We start from the raw sequence: 13,078 nt of genomic DNA, 5'->3' as shown, positions 1-13,078 counted from the left end.
TCAAGTCATCCCTGAATCCAGTTCACAGGACAACAATCCTCACACTTCCATCATTAAACTCTGAGACCCATACCTGAAGCTATGACTTTTGTTTGACTAGGAATTTCAGAGCTTGTTCTGTCTCACTAAAACCAAAACCAAACCCAGTGCCGTCGAGTCGATTCCCACTCATAGCGACCCTATAGGACAGAATAGTACTGCCCCATAGAGTTTCCAAGGAGCGCCTGGCAGATTTGAAGTGCTGACCCTTTGGTTAGCAGCTGTAGCACTTAACCACTACGCCAGCAGGGTTTCCTCTAGATTGTATTATTCTGCTGCTGAATTGAAGCAATTTAATTTTGCCAGAACCCCTTGTTTTTTCCTTTAGGAAGCTGAGTTTTTCTGCAGTAGTGGGTTCTAGCTGCATGTCCTGACCAGGCTTGGATTTGATCCCAGCCTCCCCCTTCCACACGAAAATCTCAGGTCTTTGTTGTTTTATGGTGATATTCATCAGTCTGAGTGGTTTAATGTAACATTTAACTTTTTTCATTAAAAAACAAAAACTGTGACTCTTCCTGTTGACTCCAGTTCTTTGCTGTCTTCCCTCGTTTCTCCGATGGAATGACACCTAGCACTAACATAAAGGAGAAAATAAAAGAACAAATTGGCGTTTGTGGAATGCTTAAAAGGAATGCACTGAGTCGTTGTCTGTAAACACTAAATAACAAGAGAAATTAAGGATGAAATCTGGTTTGTTCTGACCCAAATAAAACATTTTCTTGAAAAATACAGACCACAGAGGAAAAGTTTTTGACTGCTTGAATGATAGAACTTAGTGTCGGTACGATGAGAGACCCACACAATCCCTTATTTTATGTGTTTGCTTTTAGAAATACCAACACACATTATAAAACAGAAGGCATTGTAAGGGTTAGAAAAGGAAGAAAAGAGGAGATTTGGAGATTTTTTAATGGAGTATTCATGTTTTCTATGCCAAGGAAAAGATCTTTTTCCTCTTGTTCAATAATAGTATTCACCTTTTAATGGATCCTTCTAGATAAAAAAAAAAAACAAAAAACTTTTTTGTTTATTTAAATAGCCCTAGAAAATTCACAAGCTGTGAGACGATGCATCTGCTTTGGACCTCAGGAAGTAGAAAGTGGGAGAAGAGTTACAAATACAATGGTATATATTATTAAAGAATCACCCTGAGGCTGTCCTTAAAGACTGCTTGAAAATGCCTATGGGCTTAGGAGACGCTAATCTAAAAAAAATGCCGCTTAGAAGCAAGGATGCAAGACTTCTCTCACCTAATTTGGACATGTTATCAGGAGGGACCAGTCCCTGGAGAAGGACATCATGCTTGGTAAAGTAGAGGGTCAGCGAAAAGGAGGAAGACCCTCAACGAGACGTGCTGACACAGTGGCTTCGACAATGGGCTCAAACACAGCAGCAGTTGTGAGGATGGCGCAGGACTGGGCGGTGCTTCTTATGTTGTATATAATGCGCTATGAGTGGGAACCAACTCGACAGCACCTAACAACAACAAATCTTTACCAAAGCAGATCGTCAGGTCTTTCTTCTGCAGAGCTGCTGGGTGGGTTTGAAGTGCCAACCTTTCAGTTAGCCCTTGAGCACTTAACCGTTGCGCCACCAGGGCTCCTTCCATAAAGATGTCAGCCAAGAAACCCTATGGAGCACAGTTCTTCTCTGTAACATGTGGAGTCACCACGATTTAGAATTGACTCAATCACAACAGGTTTTGTAATTTGCTAATCACTGGGTGTGATGCAATGTAAGAGCTAAATTAAATGGATTGGTGATGGAGAGGAGGAAATCAGTCCTTGGGGACTCAAAGGGGTAAGCAGAACATGACAGGGACTCAGTTGCAAAGGGCTCCTTCCCTCTCCTGGAGAAAGGCTCCAGATCCCGATTTTTTCCCCCTTGGCCTTTGGCCATGAGTAGACTTACCTCCTCCTGATAGTGCCAGCAGGATGCTGAGACCTGAAACAGAGAAGAGGGGACAGTTCAGACAGGGAATGCCCAGGACTCTGCTGGGGGCCTGTTCTCCTACTGCTTACCTCTACACACTAGCTTCACGGCACACTCCTGGCACGGCAAACACCAGGGCATCATGTATTACTGAAGCAGGAGTGGAACATGTGGCTGCAGCTTGTGTCCTGATTTCTGACATTCCGGCAGCTACTTCATCTTTTTCTCCAAGTCTGGCATCAAAAGGCCAGTCTCCTTTCTATATTCAAAAGTCAAGCTTTACCAAGGAGGCCTGGTTGTGCAGTGATTAAGGACTTGGCTGTTAACCAAAAGGTTGGTGGTTGAAACCCACCAGTGGTTCCACAGGAGAAAAGACCTGGCAATCTGCTCCTGTAAAGTTTACAGCCAAGAAAACCCTAGAGGGCAGTGCTACTCAGTCACATGGGGTAGCTATGAGTCAGAATCAACTCAACTGCACCCAACAATAGCAACAGTATCTTTACTAGTCTGGACTTCTAAGCCAGCAATGTCCATCAGAAATATAACGTGATGTTTTGATACCAGACGCAACATGCATGAACCTTGGAAACATTGTGCTGAGTGAAATCAGTCACAAAAGCACAAATATTGGATGATCCCACTTACATGAAATATCTGTTGTTGTTAGCTGCCATTGAGTCAGCCCCCGAATCATGGCAAACTCATGTACAATAGGATCAGACCTTTAGAATCACAAGTTTTTTGCTGGCTACTTTTAGGAAGTTGAGAGCCAGGTGTTTCTTCCTAGACCAGCTTTGCTGGAAGCTCTGCTGAAACCTGTTCAGTGTCCTAGTAACACTCAAGCCTCCACTGATAGTTGGGTGGTGGCTGCACATGAGGTGCACTGGCTGGGAATAGAACCTGAGTCTCCCACATGGAAGGCAAGAGCTCTACCTCTGAGCCACCTCTGTCTCATCCCACAACTCTAGCCCTTCATGAACACACGCTTCACTGTCTTCTCCTTTTCCTGCCTCTCCTGGGCTTCCTGGGGTCACCACCCAACAAACTGCTCTCACACCCAAGTTCTTGTCCCAATGTCTTCTTTGGGGAGCCCAACCTAAGGGCTCAGTGTGAGAGATAATAATAGGACTGACAAATTTGGGGGAGCAACCAAAGTTAGCATGCAGGGAGAGGGAGTTCTTTGTTACACTCACCTGAGATGAGGAGCAGATACCTGCTGGACATAGTGCTGAGATCCAGGTGGCCAGAACCTGAGATAATAAGGAGGATGTTAGCATGCTATTGTTGTAGTTGTTGTGTGCCATCGAATCAATTCCGACTCGTAGCAAATCTATAGGACAGAACAGAACTTCCCCATAGGGTTTCCTAGGCTGTAATCTTCACAGAAGCAGATGTCTACATCTTTTCTTCAGTGAAGCTGCTGGAGGGTTTGAATCCCTGACCTTTCGGTTAGCAGCTGAGTGCTTAACTGTTGCACCACCACAGCTCGTTTAGTATACTATACACAATGACATATACATATATATATGTATGTGTATATATATGTATTTTTATGTATATATATATACATATATATATAAACTCTGGTGGTGTAGTGGTTAAGTGCTATGGCTGATAACCAAAAATGGTGACAATTCGAATCTACCAGGTGCTCCTTGGAAACTCTATGGGGGCAATTCTAGTCTATAGGGTTATTATGAGTCGGAATTGGCTCAACGGCAATGGGTTTGGTTTTGGTTTTTTATACTATATCTGATATAATATATAAATATACAATATTATCTAAATACAATATATAAATATACAAATATTTTATATTTACATATAATATAGTATATAAATATATAAATGTAATTATATATAATTTGATAAAAAATATAATATACAAATCTGTGGATTCCCTGGTTGCCACAAAAGGTCAAATAGTTAACTGCTAACAGAAATGCTGGCAGTTCAAACCCACCCAGAGAAGCCTTGGAAGACAGACCTGATGATTTGCTTCTGAAAGCTCACAGCCTTGGAAGCCCTGTGGAGCACAGCTCTACTCTGACACACATGGGGTCATCATGAGTCAAAATCAACTAGACAGCAGATTTTTTAAAATATATAAATATATAAATATAATCTATATAGAATTTATGAAGTGTATGTAAGAAATAGATTATATATAATTACATAATGTAAAACCGATGTATAATGTATTTACATAAATATGTTTATATTATAAACTATCTCTCCTAAAAAAAAAAAAAAAAAAACCCAAACCCACTGAGGTTGAGTTGATTCCAACTCAAAGCAGTTCTATAGGACAGAGGGCAACTGCCCATAGGATTTCCAAGGCTGTCATCTGTACAGAAACAGACGGCCACATCTTTCTCCAGCAGAGCAGCTGGCGAGTTCTAACTGCTGAACATTCAGTTAGCAGCAGGTGCTTTAACCACTGTGCCACCAGGTCTCCTAAGAATCGACTTGACAGCCCTGGGTGTCATGGGTTACACAATAGGTAAACCAACTCTCCTATTTTACAAAAAAAGTTACCATTCCATCCACAACCTTATATATATATGTGTGTGTGTATCCACTCACAAAGTCCTCACATGCGTGCAGATATGGGTATATGATCTTGTATCTGCATGAGATCCCTGGAAGACACCTAAGGAACTGCTAACACCACTTGTCTTCGAAAAGAGGATCTGATGCCTGGGAAGCAGAGCAGGAAGGAGACTTTTCATAGTTTGCGCTTTTGTACTTTCTGAATATTGTGCCAGTGATTGTATTTTATATTCAAAGAATAAACAGTTTCTAAAGGAGAAAATAATGGAAGTGTTAGACGTCACTGAAGTCCCTGGATGGTGCAAATGGTTGACGCACTCAGCTGCTAACCGAAAGGTTGGAGGTTTGAGTCTACCCGCGGGCACCTCAGAAGAAAGGCCTGGTGATTTACTTCAGAAAAATCAGCCATAGAAATCCCTACGGAGCACAGTTCTACTCCGACACACACGCAGGCGCCATGAGTTGGAGTTAATGACATCAGTATAAATGAGCTTTTCAAAGGAGACTTTAAAAAGCAATGTAATAAATGCCTTATGGGTATCATTTTAAAATTGAAGAACTGTGCTAATGTTACGTCAGTGGGTAATTGGGATTAGCATAAAACTTTCAGTGGGCATTAGCAAAGACCCTATGCTCTGCAAGTCAGCTAAGCCACTCACAAAGTGGCACCGTCGGTGATAAAGGCACTGATGGAGAAGATGCTTCTAATGGTTTGAAGACAATCATTTCACCAAATGCAAGGGGGAGACAGCCAGCATTTAAATATGTGTGACAAAAATAATTCGATACCGTAAATGAAAATAATGCTGTGGGAGGCTATTAAAATAACATAGGAATTGGTGTCCCTGAATTGAACATGTGAAAAATGTTGAATTGATAATGCTGTGTTTTCTATATTTTTACGACAAAAAAATAACATACAAAGCAACTGTGATATAGCATTGGAATAAAATGCCAGTTATACAGCAAAATACATAATGTCACATTTAAAGGAATTATAAATGCTAACAGGAGAATCCCCCAAGTGTCTGTCAGTTTGTTGTACTGTGGGGGCTTGTGTGTTGCTTTGATGCTGGAAGCTATGCCACCGGTATTCAGATACCAGCAGGGTCACCCATGGAGGACAGGTTTCAGCTGAGCTTCCAGACTAAGACAGACTAGGAAGAAGGACCGGTAGCCTACTTCTGAAAAGCATTAGCCAGTGAAAACCTTATGAATAGCAGCACAACATTGTCTGATACAGTGCTGGAAGATGAGCCCCCCAGGTTGGAAGGCACTCAAAAGATGACTGGGGAAGAGCTGCCTCCTCAAAGTAGAGTCGACCTTAATGACGTGGATGGAGTAAAGCTTTCGGGACCTTCATTTGCTGATGTGGCATGACTCAAAATGAGAAGAAACAGCTGCAAACGTCCATTAATAATTGGAACCTGGAATGTATGAAGTATGAGTCTAGGAAAATTGCAAATCGTCAAAAATGAAATGGAACACATAAACATCGATACCCTAGGCGTTAGTGAGCTGAAATGGACTGCTATTGGCCATTTTGAATCAGACAATCATATACTCTACTATGCTGGGAATGACAACTTGAAGAGGAATGGTGTTGCATTCATCGTCAAAAAGAACTTTTCAAAATCTATCCTGGAGTACAACGCTGTCAGTGATAAGATGATGTCCATATGCCTACAAGGAAGACCAGTTAATATGACTATTATTCAAATTTACGCACCAACCACTAGGGCCAAAGATGAAGAAAAAGGAAGGTTTTTATCAGCTGCTACAGTCTGAAATTGATCGAACATGCAATCAAGACGCACTGATAATTACAGGCAATTGGAAAGCAAAAGTTGGAAACAAAGAAGAAGGATCAGTAGTTGAAATACATGGCCTTGGTGATAGAAACAATGCCGGAGATTGAATGCGAGAATTTTGCAAGACCAACGACTTCTTCATTGCAAATACCATCTTTCACCAACATAAACGGTGACTATACACATGGACCTCGCCAGATGGAACACACAGAAATCAAATTGACTACATCTGTGGAAAGAGACAATGGAAAAGCTCAATATCATCAGTCAGAACAAGGCCGGGGCCGACTGTGGAACAGACCATCAATTGCTCATATGGAAGTTCAAGCTAAAACTGAAGAAAATCAGGGCAAGTCTATGAGAGGCAAAATATGACCTTGAGTATATCCCACCTGAATTTAGAGACCTTTTGAAGAATAGATTTGATGCACTGAACACTAGTGACCAAAGACCAGATGAGTTGTGGAATGGCATCAAGGACATCATCCATGAAGAAAGCAAGAGGTCACTGAAAAGATGGGAAAGAAAGAAAAGACCAAGATGGAAGTCAGAGGAGACTCTGAAACTTGCTCTTGAGCGTCGAGCAGCCAAAGCAAAAGGAAGAATTGATGAAGGAAAAGAATTAAACAGAAGATTTCGAAGGGCCTCTAGAGAAGGCAAAGTAAAGTATTATAATGACATGTGCAAAGAGCGGGAGGTGGAAAACCAAAAGGGAAGAACACGCTTGGTGTTTCTCAAGCTGAAAGAACTGAAGAAAAAATTCAAGCCTTGAGTTGCAATAGTGAAGGATTCCATGGGGAAAATATTAAATGATGCAGGAAGCATCAAAAGAAGATGGAAGGAACACAGAGAGTCATTATACCAAAAAGAATTAGTCAATATTCAACCATTTCAAGAGGTGGCATATGATCAGGAACCGATGGTACTGAAGGAAGAAGTACTGCTCTGAAGGCATTGGCGAAAAACAAGGCTCCAGGAATTGATGAAATATCAATTGAGATGTTTCAAGAAACAGATGCACTGCTGGAGGTGCTCACTTATCTATGCCAAGAAATATGGAAGACAGCTTCCTGGCCAACTGACTGGAAGAGATCCATATTTATGCCTATTCCAAAAAGAGTGATCCAACTGACTGTGGAAATTATAGAACAATATTGTTAATATCACATGCAAGCAAAATTTTGCTGAAGATCATTCAAAAACAGTTGCAGCACTATACTTACAGGGAACTGCCAGAAATTCAGGCAGGTTTCAGAAGAGGATGTGGAACCAGGGATATCATTGCTGATGTCAGATGGATCCTGGCTGAAAGCAGAGAATACCAGAAGGATGTTTACCTGTGTTTTGTTGACTATGCAAAGGCATTCAACTGTGTGGATCATAACAAACTATGGATAACACTGTGAAGAATGGGAATTCCAGAACACTTAATTGTGCTCATGAGGAAACTTTACATGGATCAAGAGGCAGTTGTTCAGACAGAACAAGGGGATACTGATTGGTTTAAAGTGAGGAAAAGTGTGCGTCATGGTTGTAATCTTTCACCATATCTGTTTAATCTGTAGGCAGAACAAATAATACAAGAAGCTGGACTACATGAAGAAGAACGGGGCATTAGGATTGGAGGAAGACTCATTAACAACCTGCGTTATGCAGATGACACAACCTTGCTTGCTGAAAGTGAAGAGGACTTGAAGCACTTACTAATGAAGATCAAAGACCACAGCCTTCAGTATGGATTACACCTCAACATAAAGAAAACAAAAATCCTCACAACTGGACCTATGAGCAACAACATGATAAACGGAGAAGAGATTGAAGTTGTCAAAGATTTCATTTTACTTGAATCCACAATAACACCCACGGAAGTAGCAGTCAAGAAATCAAAAGACACCTTGCCTTGGGCAAATCTGCTGCAAAGGACCTCTTCAAAGTGTTGAAGAGCAAAGATGTCACCCTGAAGACCAAGGTGCGCCTGACCCAAGCCATGGTATTTTCAGTCACATCATATGCATGTGAAAGCTGGACAATGAATAAGGAAGATCGAAGCAGAGTTGACGCCTTTGAATTGTGGTTTTGGCGAAGAATATTGAATGTACCATGGACTGCCAGAAGAATGAACAAACCTGTCTTGGAAGAAGTGCGGCCACAATGCTCCTTAGAGGCAAGGACGGTGAGACTGCTTCTTACATACTTTGGACATGTTTTCAGGAGGGATGTGTCCCTGGAGAAGGACATCATGCTTGGCAGAGTACAGGGTCAGTGGAAAAGAGGAAGACCCTCAACAAGGTGGATTGACACAGTGGCTGCAACAATGAGCTCAAGCATAACAATGATTGCAAGGATGGCGTAGGACCAGGCAGTGTTTCGTTCTGTTCTGCATAGGGTCGCTATGAGTCGAAACCGACTCGACGGTACCTAACAACAACAACAACAGGAGAACGGCATTATGAGTGATTTTTCAATTTCTTCTTAGTCAACTGTAATTCTGAATTTCATACATTATTTGGTAATAAGAAAATAATAATAGTAATAAAACACTTCCCTGGAAGAGGAAACAAAATGGTAAACACAAAGGGTTTCTCTTGGCAGCTTCATCTCTTTTCTGTACTCCTGTCTTGATGTAGCCATTCTATTTTGGTCTCGAAGTTTGAAATCCTTTAGGGTCTGCCTGTGTGCCTGTGGGGTAATTTTCTCAATGCCTCACCCGTAGTTATGCACCGGCCATAAGACACTTAGGTGGCATTCAGTACACTTGAGTTTGAATCCCAGATCCACCATTACTATCAGAGTGGCCCTAAGGTGGTGACTGTACCACCGAGTCTCAGTTTTCTCATTTGCAAAATGGGGCTAAGAAAGAGCATGTACTTCATACTTCACACACACTGTGCTCAATCAATGAGACGACCTTCCATAGAATATGACCCCTGCCTGACAGACAGCAAGTGCTAAATTATGTTAACTGTGATGAGGAGAGGAAATGATAATGACAGTGATGGTGGTGATGGTACCGTTGATGGTGGTAATGGTGATGGTGGTAATGGTGAACATGATAATAATGGTCGTGATGGTGGTGGTGGTGGAGATGGTGATGATGGTGATGGTGGAATGTTGGTAGTGAGGATGGTGAACATGATAGTAATGGTGGTGCTGATAATAGTGGTATTAGTGGTGGTGAAGGTGGTGATGGTGGTAATGATGGTGTTTGTGGTGATGGTGGACATAATAGCAATGGTAGTCATAGTGGTGATGGTGAAAGGAATGATAATGGTGGCAATGGTGGAGGTGCAGGTGGTGGTGGTGAAGATGGTGATGGTGGTAGTGACGAGGGTGGTAATGGTGGTAATGGTGATGGTGGGGTGTTGGTGGTGATGATGGTGGTAGCTGGTGGTGGTAATGGTGGTGACAGTGATGATAGTGATGACGGTGTTGGTGGTGATGATGACTGACATGACAGAAATGGTGATGGTGGTGGTAGATGGTGGATGGGAGATGGTAGAGATGGTGGAGCTGATGGTGACGGTGATGAAGGTGGTGGTTACAATGGTGGTCATGGAGATAATTCACGCTTCTTCCATGACTCTGGTTATAACCATGACTTTGACTCACCTCTTACCCAGTGTGATGAGAATTCAAAAGGGTCCTGTGGGGTCCCCACAGTAACAAAGTAGTGCTCTGAGAGGGACCATCCCAAGGGAATCTCTGGTCCCTGACAGCCCTGAACAGGTTACCTGCACATTATGCACTGGAATATTGGATGTAAATACAATTTTACTACAGAGACTTCTCTTTTCCCTTCCTTCACCAGGTCTTAAAAACATTTAGGGAACTTCCACTATGGGCCAAGTACCTTCTTAGGTGCTTGGTAAATATCATCTCATTGAAAGCTCACAACCACCCAGTGATATAGAAGTTATAATTATCTCCCCACTTTTCAGAAGAAGAAATGGAAGTTCAAAGAGATTATATCACTAGCTCAAGGTCCTGCTGCTAATAAAATGCAAAGCTAAGACTTGAACAAAATCTGCCTGAGTCCAAAGCCCATGTCCACCACCACACCAAGGTCATAAATTCCAATACTTCCTGGGAGCTAGACATGGAACATAAATATGAGGCCATTGGTGAGGAGCAAGGGGCCCTGGTGGTGCAACGGTTAAGCACTCGGCTATTTACTGAGAAGTTGGTGGTTTCCACAGGAGAAAGACCTGGTGATCTGCTCCCATAAAGATTACAGCCTAGGAAACCCTATGGGACAGTCTCCTCTGTCACGTGAAGTTGCTATGAGTTGAAAATTGACTTGATGACACCCAACAACAACAACGCCGCAACTGCTGAGGACAGTGGAGACTCGGAGGCCACAGGCTGTAAATATCTGAAGATGTTAAAATCCACCTCTTCTTTAAATATACAACCTGTAGACTAGCAGTTCACAACTTCTGTAGTAGAGAATACTGCCTGATTGAAAATCAAATTCTTTAAATGGGACTCTTGTGTCCCTTAGAGGAAATACACTCAATCACTTCCTGGTTGTCTTGCCTTCTCTCAACACTTGTCTTTCTTTTTTTGATGCACGGTGCTCTTCCTCTCAAAAAACCTACTCGAAAATATACTGTAGACAATACTGGGGAAAGCAGCAGAACTTGCCCAAGCCAAGGTTGTGGAAGCTACACAGAAAAATCCAAATTCCCTGAGGGACTGAATTACTGGGCTGAGGGCTGGGGACCATGGTCTCGGGGGACAGCTACCTCAGTGGGCATAACATAGTTTATAAAGACAATGCTCTAAACCCTCTGGTGAATAGACTGTGGGCTCTCAAAAGCTTGTGAGTGGTCATCTAAGATACCACACTGTTTCCACCCCGTCTGGAGAGGGGAGAAAGGAGAAAACCAAAGACACAGGGGAAAGATTAGTCCAAAGGACTAATGGACCACAAGTACCACAGCCTCTACCAGACAGTGTCCAGCACAACAATATGGTGCCCAGCTACCACCGCGGACTGTTCTGGCAGGGGTCACAATACAGGGTCCCAGACAGAGCTAGAGAAAAATGTGAATCAAAATTCTAACTCACAAAAAACACCAGACTTACTGGTCTGAGATAGACTGAAGAAATCCCAAGAGTATAGCCTCTGGACATCCTTAGAAGTCAGTACTGAAGTCCTTCTTGAGGTTCACCCTTCAGCCAAAGATTAGACAGTCCCATAAAACAAAACGAGACTAAAGGGGCACACCAAACCTGGGACAAGGTCAAGAAGGAAGGAGGAGACAAAAAAACTGGTAATGGGGAAGTCCAGGTTGAATAGGGGAGTGCTGACATGTCGTGGGGTTGGCAACCAATGTCACAAAACAATATGTGTATTGTTTAATGAGAAACCTTCATGTAAAGCACAATTAAAAAAAAAAAATACCATAGAAACTCCCATTATTAAGAAATCCTAAGCAGATGAGAACAATCACTTTTTGCGGCCTCACTGGAAACCAGTTTTACTAAAGCCAGTATTGTATGTAAAAGAGGTGATAATATTTTTCAAAACAGCAGAAGCTTCTAGCTATGTTTATTTGGAGAGATTCTGGCCATGACCCACAATAAGAAATATTATATTGATGATACAGTACTCATGTATGGACACTTCCATATATGTATAGAAATATCTATGCATATATATATATATACATTGCCAGTTCAAATTCACCCAGCAGAACAGCAGGAGAAAGTCCTGAGCATCTACTTCTGTAAGGTCACAACTATTGAAAACCCTGAAAATTTTACTCTAACACACATGTGGTCACTGTGAGTTGGAATTGACTCTATAGCAAGGGATTTATATACAGAGAGAGAGAACTAAACCAAGCTTCACAAAGCTGCACTCACCACATGCAGTATCTGATATTTTATAATTAAAGTCCTTTTTGTTTCTTTTACAATGCTGCTTGTTACCCACTGTCATAGTTATCAAGTGTTGCTGGAACAGAAACATCCCGAGAGAAGAGCTTTAACAAAGAGAATTTTATTCTGTCAGTCTAATAGGCTAGAAGCCTGAATTCAAAGTGCCAGCTCCAGGGGAAGGCTTTCTCTCTCTGGTGGCTCTGGGGGAAGGTCCTTGTCATCAATCTTCCCGAGTCCAGGAGCTTCTCAGTGCACGGACCCTAGGTCCAAAGGACATGCTATTCTCCTAGCTCGTTTCTTGGTGGTATGAGGCTCCCCATGTCTCTCTGTTCACTTCTCTCTTTTATATCTCAAAAGAGATCATCTTCAGACACAACCTAATCTTATAGGTGAATTCTGCCTCGTTGACATAACTGTCACTAATTTTGCCTCATTAACATCATAGAGGTAGGATTTATAGTTAACAAAATGGTGGACAATCACACAATATTTGGAATCATGGACTAGCCAAGTTGACATGCATTTTTCAGGGGGACAAAATTCAATCCATAACACCTACTAAGTTGGTTTCTGGACTCTGTAGGGAGTCACAACCAACTGGTTACAAAATACTGACCTGTATATCTCTGTACTTTGGCCATGAAGACAACATACGATCCTTCACTGTGAACTTGGCATTTAATGTGCTTATGTGTTTATTTGCAGGGGGAGGTAAGCTGTGTAGCATGTGGAAAGGCGTGTTAATTCACTGTGTCACCTTGGTCAACTCCCTGCTGCTTTTAGACCTTGTTTTCCACATTTTTAATAACAAATTGGTTACACTCTGAGTTTGTTCAGCTCTTCTCAGAGCTTTATCA

The 13,078-nt window shown here is 42.0% G+C and overlaps 1 protein-coding gene across 1 annotated transcript in view; it reads right to left on the bottom strand.

Moving 5' to 3' along the window:
- The window catches only part of LOC100655219 (adhesion G protein-coupled receptor E4-like), a 73,575-nt gene extending 64,106 nt beyond the window's left edge, over positions 1-9,469 (bottom strand). The window contains exons 1-3 of the mRNA XM_064280429.1: positions 8,462-9,469; positions 3,165-3,221; positions 1,951-1,983 (exon numbers count right to left, since the gene is read on the bottom strand). Coding sequence (XP_064136499.1) covers positions 1,951-1,983; positions 3,165-3,221; positions 8,462-8,576 — 205 coding nt within the window. The 5' untranslated portion in view covers positions 8,577-9,469. The remainder of the gene's footprint in view (positions 1-1,950; positions 1,984-3,164; positions 3,222-8,461) is intronic.
- Positions 9,470-13,078: the final 3,609 nt, after the last annotated feature.

This window comes from Loxodonta africana, chromosome 3, assembly GCF_030014295.1.
Source record: "Loxodonta africana isolate mLoxAfr1 chromosome 3, mLoxAfr1.hap2, whole genome shotgun sequence".
Classification (NCBI taxonomy): Eukaryota; Metazoa; Chordata; class Mammalia; order Proboscidea; family Elephantidae; genus Loxodonta; species Loxodonta africana.
Note: the sequence above shows the minus strand (reverse complement) of the source record. Positions and strands in the feature narration are given on the sequence as shown.